We start from the raw sequence: 15,842 nt of genomic DNA on the forward strand, positions 1-15,842 counted from the left end.
AAAATATATATAGTGTATATATATATATATATATACATAATTTGACATTCTGTTGACCAAATTGTAGTCCATTGTTTCCGTCTTCGCTCCGAGCTTCCTCTGTTGCCTGGGTCATGGGATGCTAATATATAATTCGGGATGGTTTCCGGAAAACTGACGGAATAAAATATTTGTGGATGTCTGGGACATGATCTCAAACGTTTGAGGACTTCGTAAAAGTCATGATTTAATTAACTTTGACTTTTTGTGGTTGTCAGATAGGCATTCTGAAAATAGGAAGCTTCCTTTGTCAGGTGAGCGCTCCTGTCACATGTGACAGTGGGACACTGTGTATCGTTTGCCTGTCCCTCTACAGTAACCACAATCAGCCTCCTAATGGGAACGAAACCACGTGGTATGTTGGTGTGACCGGCTGGAGGGGAAGAGGTTCCCTGGACTTCATAATATTCCAATAATACTGAAAGGCTATGCGAAACTCACCTGGTGTGTATCATAGATCAACATATTTTCTTGAGCAACACAAAGCATACCCATGGCTTTGACGTCTATTGGAGTGGGCTTGTTCCTGTCCACAAGAAATACCAAGTCAGAATCTTCACTTGATATCCCATCCCCCGATCTTATCTGAATCAGCTCTCCATCTTGCGCACTTCGGCACAGATTGGACTGTGAAAATGTTACCATACACAAGGTGTAGCGAGCGCCCATTGGTACCCTAATACAGCACAGCATTTTACCCTAAAGCTGCAGTCATCAGTGTGGATTATTAAGACTTATGCCGATTCGAAAGCTCTGTAAAATAACTTGTAGTTAAACCTGTCGATCTTGGGATCACTTTGCTGGTTAGTCGCAAAGCTGAAGCCATCACACACAGTGGCAGTGAATTTTTTTCTACAACCAATTCTTGCCAGTTTTTAGTGACTCAACATTCTTTTGCAGAGGTGGCTCTACATTTGGTTGCTTTGCTGACTGTTTCAAAAATCCGAAATAATGAATCGTCCAAGTTATTGTAAATTCAGTTCACAAACATTCACATCTCAGCTTTTAGCAAAAAAAAATCTGAAAGAATTCTAACAGGCTGTCAGCCATCGGGCATCGCGCTTTTGTAAGTTGGCTGCGTCGGAGATCCAAAGATCAGTGGATTGGAGTAAACCTATTCTTTCGTTTCTTTCTTTTCGCCTACCAAACTAGCACGAAACTGAAGCACATTGACCTGTGCAACTTACCTTGGGTTTGGAGGATTTGGTTGACAACCACGCTTCGTACGCCGCGCTTGCCTTCTGCACTCGAGTTTGTTGCTGCAATTTGATCTCCTCAGCTAGAATTGTTGCAGCTTTCTGTTCACGCTTCTACAAGAGATGAGTGCAGATAGAAGGCGAGGTTTCCTTTAACTAACCATACAGTCGAGAACTCTCCGAAGTGAAGGTTTAAATTAGTATCCTCGAGGCATGCCAGTAGCAGTAGAATTTCTAGTGAAAGACCGTCCGGGTGCAACTTTTATTGCATCACCTTATGTTCGAACCTTTATTAAGTTCCTGCAGCTGCTGCAGGGAACTTAACACAAACTTTCCACATCTGTTCTCTAGACTAATTCTCAGTCAAAATTGTCCACTTCCAGCTCATTGACCTCCGTTTTTCTATGGTTGAATTCCACATCTGGGCTCAGTAGGAACCCAAACAGTTACTGTCGAAGCCTCCGTGTTGATATTGTGCATTGCTTTGACTCTTAGAAGACTCGTCAAAATATTCCTAGTCTCCTGAATCTAATGTTGTACTAGTGTGCTCTGGTTATCAAGACCCTTCTATAAAGACAGCGACGAATCTCAAAAGGGATGAACCAGTTGTACAGTACATCTCGGTACAGACTCTAATTAGAGGGAAAAAGCTGGATCGAAATGCCCTGATTTCTTCTTCGTGTCAGTGAATTCTGAGCAAACTCATTTTGTATGGCTGTTTCATCCTTATTAGAAATCAGCAGTAAGCCATTCACGAATACCGAGAAAGATTCGAAATCACAGACTCCCGACTGGCAGTTTGAAAATTTGGTTGTCCCGTTACAAGCAAGTAATCAGCAGTGTGAATAACTCGGACTGCATAACCCTTCCAATCTAGGCCTTTATTGTGTGTTCGGCAAAGTGGCCAAACTTAATAGTTCAGCTCAAGAATGTGGATTCTTTTAACTCCACCAAGGACACTTACGGAATGCATGACACCAATTACTCTCGTTTTCTGGGGCAGCTGAACAGTTAAACCGACACTTTGATGACTTTATCTCTGAGTCGCATTCTATCGGATTTTACTGTAAGACAATTTTTAAACGAAGGTTTGGATGTTTCCCAGGGTCATCTTCCAGTGTTAGTAAGTTCAATAATATAAAATTGAAAATCGATCTAGCCGCTTTTTAAGCAATGTCTTAACATAAATTGGAGAATTTATGTGCTAAAAAGAGCGAGTGTGGATGCAAAAGATCCGAGAAGCTGCAGGCGACCGTGTCTGGGAAAAGGACTTTCTAGTACCATCCAAAAGCACAAATTACAACAAACATGGTTTCTCTCCGACATAGATCTAAGTAGTACGGTCTGGGAAGATACTGCGAAACAAGTTGAGCTGGCTCTATAGACGGTCTGTGTAGTTACTATCGATGATAGACCAATATCTGACAATTCTTAGCTGCAGGTTTCAGACTTAAAACTTTCTTCACTTGGGTATGCGATGAAGGTGACTTGCCATCATAGGAACTAGAGCTGAGCGAAGAGATGAGGAAATTCATGACATCAAAAATTAGGAAACACTACCTTTCGTCTGTTCTCCTCTTTCAATTTCTCATCCTTTTCCTTCAACCAGCACAGAATCCGCCCATCGTTGAATCTTTGAAATGCGGGCCATCTCATTGCATTTGGGTATTTTTCACATTCGGATTTTGAATCCGTCTTGTCCAGTTGACTGGCTAAAAGATGTCTCTCTTTCTTTGGATTTCCATAACGCGTTTCCCCGTGAGCAGCCACATTGCGAGTTCCGGTTGATTTCGACCGTAATTTGGGAGAAGTCTTGGAGGACAGGTTGGGGTGTTTTTCAGATAACGTCAGGCTTGTTCTTAAGCTCCGATCTTTTTTCCACTTAATTGGATTATCTGACACAGCAACGGTTTCCGAAACTAAAGAAAAACAGGAATTTTGTCAAAATGAGCACCGAATTTTTATGATTTTAATGATTTCCATCCACGGTTGGTGTGACGATTGACTCTTTCTTGGCCAGTTTTGTGGGTTGATCTTGAATTCGAAATGATTCATACTTCAAAGTGTGTAACTTCTTTGAACAGCATTCACTCCCATGGATAGCTATGGACAAGCTTCTTCGCCAGGCACGACCTAATACGTGATCTCTCAAGCAGAGGTCATCATATTGAAATTATGATGAGCAATCGGTTTGTTTACCGCCTTGTAAGCTGTCGCTGTTGACGCAAAATCTTAGTCAGGACAGTTGGCCGGGTCGCCAAGCTGAGTGTGCTTCGAGGTCGAATGAGCATCAGTCATAAAAATCTACCTTCACCAGTGGGCCAAATCACTCTTTGGTGTCAGTTAGCAGATTTCGTTTGTCAATATGAATCCGCCAGTGTTGATACTGATGGGATAGGTAAAAACTACATGAAGTTGGGCCTTTCAGTCCTGTCCATATGATGATTCCTTGTGATTGTCTTTTACGTTCTTGATTGATCTTTGTGGGTAGACTAGTGCTAGGTTATTTGGAAAAGCAGAAATGTTGAGCTGAATCTGAGTCGGGTTTGGCCTTGAACCTCTAACCACATCCGTTGATGGTTCCGCTTGACTGACGACCGCACACCATCATGTGTCAGCTTGACTTATCCAAAGCTACCCCCACTTCTATTCTATTCACGCTGAGAGTTTTAGCGATTTCCGCCTTCTCAGCTACCAGATACGGTGCAACTAAATTATACATGTTTGTTGAGAAATAATCAATTGGAATCTGATCGTACCGTCTATCATACGGAATGACTGATACGATGATCTATGTAGGCACAAGTCACTTTCAGTAGGCAGGCCCCATTTCTACGGCACATCTACGGAAATTCGAAAAATTCCGCATTCACAGCATTCAGTTGGGAGAGGCGGCACTTGCAAAGTGCAATCCTATGATGTTTGTATAGGCTCCATTTCCGTCGTTTTCAACACACTATCTCGCGATCCGATACAGTCAAAGAAAGTAGGTCTACCGTTTTAGTCACACCAAGATCAATCTTACAAAGAATATCTGATACAAAAATTCGTAAACATCAGAATATTGGCTATCTCCGTACTGATTGGACGCATATGGAATCGGCGTTGCGTGTGTGCTGGCTAAGGTCGGAACCCAGGACACGTATCCTTGTGCCTTGGAAGTAGCTCGCATTGATGTGGGAATGGTATTTGTATTCCATCGGACTAGAATACAACAGTTTCCGGGTCGAATGTAATACAAAAGAGCAGCAGAGATGCGGGCAACTAAAAGAAATGCGGACATTCATCATACAGTAAGTGAAATCAGTCTATTGGTCATTGATCAGGTGGCTGCTAATGCGTTCGGGGAGCTAGGCAGTGGGCTTGTAAACGTTTCGTCACCAAACGAGGAAACATCAACAGTACGCAAGCCAATTGCCAAGCTCGGCAAACAGATCAACAGCCACCTGATCAACAGCCCTTAAACTCACCCAAGCTGCCAATAGTTTAGCACATTTCCAGAAGCCAGTCTATGCTGGAAAGCGACGAAGTACTGTACAAGTGTTTCATTCTCGTTAAGAATCATCTGCAGTGCGCATCCCGTGAAACTCCAGAGACTCTCGAACCTCTACTGGGAGGTCTCTGTGAGGTCTCGGGTTCGAGACCCTCTGGAGTTTCATGAGATGCTCACTGATGGTGATTTTCAGTGAGAAAAAAACAGCTGTAAAGTATTTTTCGGCTTTTCAACATAGACTGGCTTCACTTGCAGGACGGAATCTCCACCGCAATTCCAGAATCTCCTAGCAATACTGACACTCATCATAAAACTTTAACCCATATATGTATATATATAAAGTCTTACTTGAATTTGTAACTCGCGATTGTGACCGCTTTGTCCTTCCATCGAACAGACATTTTTTGTCATGTCTTTGCTTCCGTTTATTCTCAGCATTCTGACCGTTTAACGAAGTTTGTACTTGTGATCTGTGGACGAGAATTCTTGTGGCTAAATCTTTGTTACAAATTGATTTAGGTTATCATTTTGTGAAAACTTACCTCCACGATGATTTCCGTTGTTCTCATGGTAAAGTGGGCTCTTCAGATAGGAAAGAAGTTCGACATATTTGTGTTCTATTCTTTCATCGATTGGTTCTATATCAGTCTTGACCTTGTACCTAATTGGTGGGAGCATTTCTTCTTGGTCGACGTGTATTTGCAAGATGAATTCAAAACAAATTCACACATCTGAATATCCCTCTTCGTTATCGGTTGGGGTGGTCTAAAATGTGCAGAGAAAATTTGGAGTTCTGTGTGGGAATTTCGCCTTATTCTTATTGTTTTGCTTCCGATTGGGTTGAATGTTTAATAGAAAATTGCCAAAATGACTCATTTGGTTACCAACACAGCTCTCCTTTTGCCAATCATCCATCATTCTTGCCTAAGATACTCGTTACTTCCCCCTAGATTGCAACTCTTTTGACGGTTTAAAGGATGAAGGAGTTCCGAATCCGGCACATTATTACAGAAGTAATCAGTTATTGAAACGAAAAACGAGTATAAAAAGCACTAGCTTGATCACGTGGTGGGAGTGAGAATCATTACCCACTGACAAGATCGTTTATTTGCTTGTCTTTCTGGAGGTGGGAGATTGTGAGGTTGCCGGGGGGAGGGGCGCAAATTCGTCAAATCATTGATGAATAACCATGACTTTATGAATTCGACAGCTTTTACGGGGGACACCACAGATACTTCCCTTAGATTCATCAGAGAAGCCTTCAGAGTTGACCACAAACCGGTAACAACGGCGCTTGTCCTCTCACCTTCTAGGTGGATTGTCCCGAGTCTTTGAATATATGTCCATACTATATTTGGGATGGCCCGGGATCTGGCCCTTGTTCTTGCTTTTTTCCTGTTTTTAACGCTTGCAGTCTGGTTTATCATCGTGATCACTGAATATCAACCTCTAAAGTTAATGAGGATGTTGACGATGACAGCCTTGTGAAAAATGAGCAGTCGGTCTGCACCTGGGATACATGTGCAGATTTGTATAGACCTTATAACCTACTTTACCAGTCTCCCTCACTGGTTAAGTCGGCTCGAACTTCTCAAGTACAGTACGTAGGGCTGACCAAATTAATTATAGCGCCGTGTGTTCTCTTATCTCGCTAGTTAGTTGCACTATCACTTTCTAGGTGATGGAGTAAGGAGATACGAGCACTTATAGCAATCTGCGTTGTTGAGTGAAAAATTCACACTCACGGTCTTCCGGTTTACGAGACAAGCTAGCCTCGCAGATCGTGCTGCTGGGCTAGCATTCCCTGGTCCAAGCTAGTTCCAGGGTGCAAAGGGATTATCTCTCATTTGGTCGGCGGACATTGAACTCCCTTCTTAGCACTTGGCCATAGCTCTTGTCACTGATAGTATGCCAGTCTGTTTCACCGTTTTGTTACTGGATAGACTGCTTCAACACTATGAATTCCTAACCAATTTCACCTCACATCGTCATCATCACTGTGGGAACTACATGCTAGTCGTACAGTGGTTACAGCTGTCACAACTTCATTAACGGATGATTTGGGGGGGCTAGGTAGCTGATCATTAGAGGCGGGAGATGATGCAGTCGATACGTAAATGCAGGTTCGTCAACGGAATTCTAAGTGGGGAGATTGGGAAGGGATATATGCAGATTGGACATAGGTGTGTCCAAAACACGCGTCACTACGTCATATGGATAATGGGCAAAAATATGACTATTTTCAGGATAGTCAAAGCGTATACGACCTCGCAGATCAGGCGCAGCCATCCTGATGAAATAGCTATCAGTGTAGTGATCCGGCATCCAAACCTAACTACTGGAGGAACTAGTAGTAGTAAATTGTACGCACAGCTTTTCTGGCTGTTCAGGTCTTCCGAAACAATTCTGTACGGTGGTAACTGCGCTTTATTGCATGTAGAGCTTTCAATTTATCAAAGTCCTATTGGGACAGCACAGTTTAACACCGAATATTTCCATGTTAGGTCGTCACGGAGTTTTATATTAGTCGATTTGTGCGCACGTGGTGACTCGACAGTAATCTCGGATTGTCTCAATAGGAGCCTAGAGGCAACTGAATGCCAAATGATGATTTCTGACTTTGAAATCGTTGGTAACCATGCTCGCGACGGAACATACTCAGGGCGAACATAAATCAATATCTAGACACGGTAAAATTACTATCAATCCATCTAAAAAGGCTAACTGATCCACACGTTCAAGACAGCCTAGAAACGTCACTAAGATATCCTATGGGAGTCCCGGGATGTACAAATGAGAAAAAGGCGTGGCATTTGGTAATAAAGATTTAGGGAATTTTATTTTTTCACCAGTTGAGGCGTAATGGTTTCGGAATGATTCTGATATAAAGAGTACTGACATTCTACTCTTTACGAAAAAGAAGACTATGCATGTTAATGACACATCTGAATGCAGTGAAGAAGGTAAACTGTTTTACCATTTAGTGATGATATAAGAAGCACTAGCTTCGCTGTTAGGCGTTTTCACGACAGCAAAAAAACCAGGTACGCCTGTTTGAGACCGATTTTGTGTGCTGCAATTGGCGACCTCCAAGTAACCACTGTGATCTGAAAAAGTACAGAAAACTGGATCTTCACGGCGACCTATTTAGGTGTGGTATCGCTGAAATTCGAAGACAACTAGTTTGATTTGTGGTGCTGTGGCTACCTGGTTTTATCTGGATATTAATTAGGAAGTGACATGACAATTGGCCGCTGTGTGCGAGTTTCTTCAGCAACATTTGCTGCCCTGTCAAACCCCTCCAAAATAGTAAACCGAAAACTAAAATCCGTCAAACTTAAAGATTTTGTGGATTTCCATCTTTTCGTTTACTGCAAGATAAAAAACAACTAAACCCTTGAACATGTCGATCAACCACGTGTGAAAAAACTTAAGGCGAGATCACATGAGGCCAAGTACGTCTGCTAAGAGAGTATGGCTTGCCGGCCAATTAGAGTTTGAATTCCGCTCGTATAAACAAGGGCCCGCGGATTGAATATTTATGTGTGTCTGAACACCAGAAGACAATAATGATTTTGAACTAACTGTCTCTTCGCGAACTTCATTTAACTTGAAGTAGCTTACGCTTGGACACAGAGTAATAGAAGCACACAAATATATACTGATGACAAAACTTACACGCCATGTGTTTACGAAAAATATGACAATACCCGAAGAGAGTACTCGGTTACATCAGTCTCTTGATGACTGCCGAACAATGATTAATTAGGGACAGCAATTTTGCCCAAGACACCTATTTCAACACCGGTTTCTACTGAACTCTACACTTCCCAGCCGATGAATAATCACCGTAATTGTCAGCTATATTAACCGCGTACTTGTCGTACAGTGATTGTAACTGACAATAAATCAGAACCAGTATATCTTTCTTTCTGCGAATTTAAATATATGAGTTCGATCCTAATTTCCTTTCATCGCTGCGTATACCGAATGTTTTCCGGGACTCAATTTCTTCAGCTCTGAGGGACTTGGGGAAAGAAATGTTCCCTTTGAATATTTACCAACCGTTTTCCCTGGCTATTTTTATATATACACGTTTCACTTGACATAAGAGTACAATCCACACTATAGGTTTTTACTCACCAAATCCTCCAACTCTTTTTCATATGGAAGCACAATTGCCCTGCTTATTATAATATTTGTCATGGTGTGCAGATTCTTTACTGAATATGTAGACACGTAAACCTCTTTACTGCATGCGCGAAGACCTAGTATCCAATGTATATGGAACTATCGTTGCTCATTTCCTCATAGAGATATAAAGGTGTTGTGATGAACGCCATACCCACTCAACAAGTCCTAAGTGATACTGGTCAGTTGTAAGAGAACAAACAGTAAAGTTCACCAACAGACCAGCCAAAATCGTTGATGTTAATGTCTCCAACTGCTGAAATAGCCCTACAAACAATGAAAATGCAAAACCGCTAGCCTCCAACTTCGCCCCATTGAAAACGGTTTGTCCGACTGTAGACTCAGTCATTACCCACGACTCCGGTAACCAAAGCTACAAACATGGAACCAATATACGCTTATCAAGAACGACTTGCGAGTCCAATAAAAACACCAAAGAAATGCAACTGCGATCCAGCAGGCTACGTGAAGTCCGCCCAATGGCAAGGATGAGTGCAAGATTTAAGGTGTGATCCTCTGAAAGATCAAGACTCTTAGGAGTGCCACTAGAAATAATACTCATTAAAGGTGCCATTTAGCCCACAAATGCCTCAACATGGAGGCACGTTGCCGGTCAAACCGCTCCAGAAATCCCAAGAAACCACATGGATGCATGTTCACCCTAAATATTGAAGCAGTGACAAAACCAGGCGTCCGAAAGGCGGCAATGTAACAGCTACAGGCTAAAACCAACGGACATTTCAGCAAAGAGTGGAAAACATACGTCACTACAATGTAAAAATGTCACTACAATTAAGACCGGACTCCAAGGGGTAAGTTTTCATTGAAAACAAAGAGCAGGGCTCGATAACATCAAGGCAAGAAATAGACAATTAAGCATCAGAAACCCCTTCGACACCTTGAACTAAAACCCGACGGACGGCCATTAAGTCTGCTAACTTTGTTGGTAGCACACTTCTCGGCTCCCCTCCTTCGAACGCAGCAGATATAATTTGGTTACCCACAAACTACCTCAGAAAAAAACTTAGAGATGCTAAACTGCCAACTCGCCTCAAACAGCCATTCACAATCGCATTTGGTAAAATTCGGCTTATACCAGACATTTCTGACGCAAATATCTTGTAGACATATAGCTACTAAAATTTTCTAGCTGAATCAAAGAGCTGGATGGAAAGTGATGTTGCCTTATACGTGCATACTCTCCTGCCTATTCCGGTTATCTTCTCCGACACCACTGCTGCACACGCAATGCCCTGTGAATTCAGATTCCGCTGCATGACACTAATTCGCTTCCCCTTGGTGTGGTCTACTGTTGCCTCTTAAGTTAACTAAAAAATGACCAGTTCTTCAAACAAACACCTGATCAACTCTCCTTTAACTATCACTTAACAGGTCTCTTGCTTGTATGTGAGCTTAACGTTCTGAATACCCNTCATTACCCACGACTCCGGTAACCAAAGCCACAAACATGGAAACAATATGCGCTGATCAAGAACAACTTGCGAGTCCAATAAAATCACCAAAGAAATGCAAGTGCGATCCAACAGGCTACGTGAAGTCCGCCCAATGGCAAGGATGAGTGCAAGATTTAAGGTGTGATCCTCTGAAAGATCAAGACTCTTAGGAGTGCCACTAGAAATAATACTCATTAAAGGTGCCATTTAGCCCACAAATGCCTCAACATGGAGGCACGTTGCCGGTCAAACCGCTCCAGAAATCCCAAGAAACCACATGGATGCATGTTCACCCTAAATATTGAAGCAGTGACAAAACCAGGCATCCAAAAGGCGGCAATGTAACAGACACAGGCTAAAACCGACGGACATTTCAGCAAGGAGTGGAAAACGTACATCAATACAATGTAAAAATGTCACTACAATTAAAACCGGACTCCAAGGGGTAAATTTTCATTGAAAACAAAGAGTAGGACTCGATAACATCAAGGCAAGAAATAGACAATTAAGCATCAGAAACCCCTTCGACACCTTGAACTAAAACCCGACGGACGGCCATTAAGTCTGCTAACTTTGTTGGTAGCACACTTCTCGGCTCCCCTCCTTCGAACGCAGCAGATATAATTTGGTTACCCACAAACTACCTCAGAAAAAAACTTAGAGATGCTAAACTGCCAACTCGCCTCAAACAGCCATTCACAATCGCATTTGGTAAAATTCGGCTTATACCAGACATTTCTGACGCAAATATCTTGTAGACATATAGCTACTAAAATTTTCTAGCTGAATCAAAGAGCTGGATGGAAGGTTATGTTGCTTTATACGTGCATACTCTCCTGCCTATTCCGGTTATCTTCTCCGACACCACTCCTGCACATGCAATGCTCTGTGAATTCAGATTCCGCTGCATGACACTAATTCGCTTCTCTTCGGTGTGGTCTACTGTTGCCCCTTAAGTTGACCAAAAAATGACCAGTTCCTCAAACAAACGCTTGAGCAACTCTCCTTTAACTATCACTCAACAGGTCTCTTGCTGGTATGTGAGCTTAACGTTCTGATCACACCATGGATTGGGCTCCAGTGCATCTTGTCTAGTGGCAATGACCAAAATCTTTCAACGGAGCTCTTGGTTTCAACATGTAATCGTACCCACCAGATACCGCACAGGCCAACTACTATCCTTCCCACATTTGGTTATTGCCAACGAAAAATATTTCGTTGATCAAGCGTTAATTAGGGTTCCACTGGGACATAGTGACTAATGTGTGCTGACCTTTGATTTTATCTGCTACTGGGCCAAAAATCAGGAACGTTAAACGTGCGTTAACGACTTCTGTCGTGCAGATTTTTAGAAATAATAATCTTCCTTGATCAACTAAAACTGGGACCGAACTCAATGGAGGATGAATACATGATTGTGTTTAGAAAATCCACGAGGCCAACGGGGTGTTTGTCCCAAAAGGAACAGCATGCAGTCGAATGGAATAAAAGCTTCCTAAAAACATTCGGCGTCTTCTGGAAACATGGTTCCAACTACTAATAAAAAAATAACTAAGGGGCACACAGATGAAGAGCTAGATTTCGTAAAATGTGGGACCGAATCGAGTCAGAAATTCGTCAACACGAAAACAGGTCGTGATACTGGACCTCACCGGAAAAAGCGCAAATGTACTATTTAAGTACATGAAACAGTACCGATAAAATAAACCAATCGCCTTCTTCTTGAGAGACAGAGATTCACAGTTTACCAAATAGGACTACCTGAAATCCACAGAGAACATAATGCTGGCCTGTGTACTGCATCAAAGACCTCGTCAAATTCAATTCTTGTCAAGACGTAACTATCAAAAGCGTGTGATCCACATGGTTTTCATGTCAGGGGACGCTCGTCGACTCTTACACAAGACAAACACCTCTAATGATTTAGGGCGAGACGGGGTTTATCCACGGATCCTAAATGGAACGTAATTCACACAGAAGAAGAGTTTTACCTGGCGTTTTGTGAATCGCTCGGAAAATGGGCCTTCCCTCAGTTCGGAAGGAAACTCTTGTCACGCCTATCGCAGCTACAGGCCCCTTAGCCCCACTAACATGCAGTGTGAGCTGAAGAAACGCATTCTGAAGCAAAATGCTTAAAGTGCCTCAGCAACAACAACCTGAGATACTCAGTCCAACACGGATTCTTCCCAAACCGTTTTCGTGTGATGAACACGTTTCTATTGGTGAACTGCTTAACCCAAGCTAAAGAAAAAGGTCTCATAACGGTTGCTACATGTAGTGATTTTTCAAAAGCACTCGATCAAGTCACACACGTCCCGCTGATCCAAAACCCACATTTTTGGGGGATGCAAGAGGAAGTCCTACGCTGAATTAAGGCACTTCTATCCAATAGAAAATTCCGATTGGTAGTAGGCTTGACCTACTCTTCTTCTAAACCGGTCTCTTTTGGTGTACCTTAAAGCTGTTTTGTGACCACTTCTGTTTATGATCTACTCCAGCGACCCTCCAGGTGCTCTTTCATGTCCATGTCTGCTTTTTACGGACGATATGAAATTCTGGAGCCCACATTCCAGTGCCCTCAAAATGCATTCAGACGGTGCATAGCTGTGGTCTTTGGACTGACACCTCCCTCTGAATAACGAAAAGTGCGTTCAGATGTCACTAAAATGAGAATCAGCAAACGTCTGAGCTATACATGGTGAGAATACATTACGAAGATAGATACCGAAGTGATTTGGGCGCCTGACACCCTTATCACCGTACCATGATAAATCGGTTCAAAAGGCATTCTTCTTTCTACGGATTATTCAGCGAACCTTCCTCCAGGTTACTCGCAAAATCTTCCGATACTCTATCCAGCCTACATCAGACCGCTCCTTGAGTATGCCAACTAAGTTGTTTCCTCATGACGCAAGAAGAACGTAGTCCTCATTGATTGTATCAAATGCATGGCTACGAAAACTGTTGCCGGCCGATAATCAGTTGACTATGGAACATATCTCGCGGTATTTGATCTTTTTCCACATGTGCATCGTTGCAAATGACGAGGGAAGCCGCTGAACGACAAAAACAAATCCAAACAGGAAATATTGTGCGAAAGCCCCTATCCTGTGTATTGTTTCGTGGTTCCGTGAATGTCTCGACGCCAATGACAGTTCAACCACGGTGTCTTGAAGATAGTTTCAAGGATCCTATTTTTGTAGTATGTAGCTCACTGTTCCGTTCCAAGCATTACAGACATTGTCAGATGTGAAAAACAATGCGGAAACGACTCATCCTGTATCAGTTTCATATTGCCTTTAGCTTTTCTATCTAGCTAAACTCTGTGTTAGGGTGTTCTGCTGAAAATAAAAATCGGGCGGTTTTGGTGCCAGTGTCAGTCCCAACTATCTGGATGGCCTGTGCCAACTACTAGTGTTCAGTGTAAATTACCAACCGGTCACGCGATGCGGAAACCCTTTGAAAAATACACACGCGCACGTAACTACAAACATCGGTAGTTCCAATGATTTAAACAAACGGGCTCCGTAACCTTCTGCGGTTCAGTGTTTAATGTACGTCGCGAGGTGGTCGTCCATGATTTTTTGGATCATGGGAGGTAGTGGCTGCCAGCTGTGCGACGATTTGCTCGAAACGCGGGAAGGGGAGCACCAATACTTATGACGAGTAAAACAGATATATGCATGTAATAAGCCAACAATCTCAAAGGCGTCACGAAGATGACTAGACTGAGGAACGAGCGGGGAAAGTTGGCGGCACTGGAGACCTTCCTATTAGTCCAGGAAGCCAAAAGAGACTCTGCGAAGATGGACTATGCTGTCGTGTGTCCAGGAAGCCAAAAGAGACTCTGCGAAGGTGGACTGGGCTGTCGCGAGGAAAGCTCTTGCGGCGAGGTTCGACTCACAGGCCGACCGCTAATGGACTCTAGGATGGTTCTAGGCTTTCCTGACGAGACCCGAATGGGACCAAGCGGTGCTCTTCGCTAGTCTGTGGAAGTGTTTTGATTGTACCTTGTCGCGCCAGTAGCTGCTGTCTGGTCAGTTCGTCGCAGATGTGCAGCCGGCGCTTGGTGCCCAGTTGAGGTTCACAAGAGCAAACGGCCAGTTGAGTTGAGAAGAGCTGGTGGCTCTGGTACGGGATTGACCGAGGTGCCAGTAGCCACGTTCCACTAGTGGAGTACCTGCGGGCCAAAGTGAAATAAATGACCGAACAGCTTGCAGCCATGAAGGGAGATCTGTGGAGGCGTTATCGAACAAGCCGATGCTACTGCAGCGGCCTGGCTACCCAATAAGTTACTTTATCAGAAGTGTGTGGCAAAGAAACAAAAATAATAACGCTAGATTGGGCATACAATTATAAAGGGGTCAAATGGAACAAACTCACTAATAAGTGTTCTCTTTAAAATAGTTCGTCGTTGGCCCAGGTCAGCGAATAAACAATAATCCGATTATGGTGGTCCAGGGGCCTTCTTGTGAACAGTTCCCACATATAATAGATTCCGAAGATGGTCTGAAATGTTTTGGTATCAGAGTTAGCACATGAGACCCGTGAATGACCGCCGCAAGTGCGAGCAAAATCAGAAGAGAGAGTCGAAGCACGTGGTCACGTTTGTATTGCGTGAAATTGTACGAGTGCGCTTTTTTGTAGTTTTTCGTATTCAAACAAAAAACGACTATGCAGTTGACGAAATAAATAGTGTTATAATGGAAGCAAATTAAGAGTACAAAACACCACACCATCAATATGACATACCCGGCCACTGGAAAAAGAAATATCGCCGTGTCCAGGATCTCGTGGCTTGCTCTTCTTTGCTCCAGTAGGTTGGGATTAGTTCCCCGATGCAGGTTAGGATTCACGCAGTTAATGAGATAGGAGAGGGAGCTGTGCTTAATAGATACAGGGGAAGGGGTGTGAATGAGAGAGAGGGGGGGCGAAACTGAATTCAAACATTGCGCGCTAGCCGTGAATGTTGTCGGTGGATTAGGACTGAATACTGAAGGATTTTCCATGCACGCAATCTGCCCCGGCATCAGATCAGTGTAGCACGAGGTCCTGGTCAGCCCAAACATAAGGCACACCGCTTTGGAAGCGAATTTTCCCCAACAGCAGAGACAGCCTGTGGTCAGGGGACACTCCGAACTATCCACCAGCGATGAAGATCCGTCTGGCCTACTGCCGTGAGTTCAGCAGGGATTACCCCTCGCTTCCGATCATACGGCAACTTCCAGCTACCGCCCCACCTATATTACGAGGTCCATAAGTGGGCACGCAGAATGCCAGAGATCGACACGACCGGGGAAGCTAACAATGTGCAAAAATTTGTGTTTGTGCTTGCGAAGCATAACGAATTTGTGTGGATTTTCGGCATTTGAACAAACTTACCATACACCGGATTGTAGCCGTTCCTCCGGTTGTAGAGAAATTCGAATCGCTGCAGATATCGCGATATTCCACAGTCTTTGCTTTGCA

At 43.3% G+C, this 15,842-nt stretch overlaps 1 protein-coding gene across 1 annotated transcript in view; it reads right to left on the reverse strand.

The window, feature by feature from the left end:
* T265_00490 (hypothetical protein) overlaps positions 1-5,406 on the reverse strand; it is a gene marked incomplete at both ends in the record, with an annotated part of 18,333 nt that extends 12,927 nt beyond the window's left edge. Inside the window, 4 exons of the mRNA XM_009164294.1 lie at positions 1,227-1,349; positions 2,796-3,154; positions 5,077-5,226; positions 5,271-5,406. Coding sequence (XP_009162558.1) covers positions 1,227-1,349; positions 2,796-3,154; positions 5,077-5,226; positions 5,271-5,406 — 768 coding nt within the window. The remainder of the gene's footprint in view (positions 1-1,226; positions 1,350-2,795; positions 3,155-5,076; positions 5,227-5,270) is intronic.
* Positions 5,407-15,842: the final 10,436 nt, after the last annotated feature.

Source organism: Opisthorchis viverrini (assembly GCF_000715545.1).
Source record: "Opisthorchis viverrini unplaced genomic scaffold opera_v5_5, whole genome shotgun sequence".
Lineage (NCBI taxonomy): Eukaryota > Metazoa > Platyhelminthes > Trematoda > Opisthorchiida > Opisthorchiidae > Opisthorchis > Opisthorchis viverrini.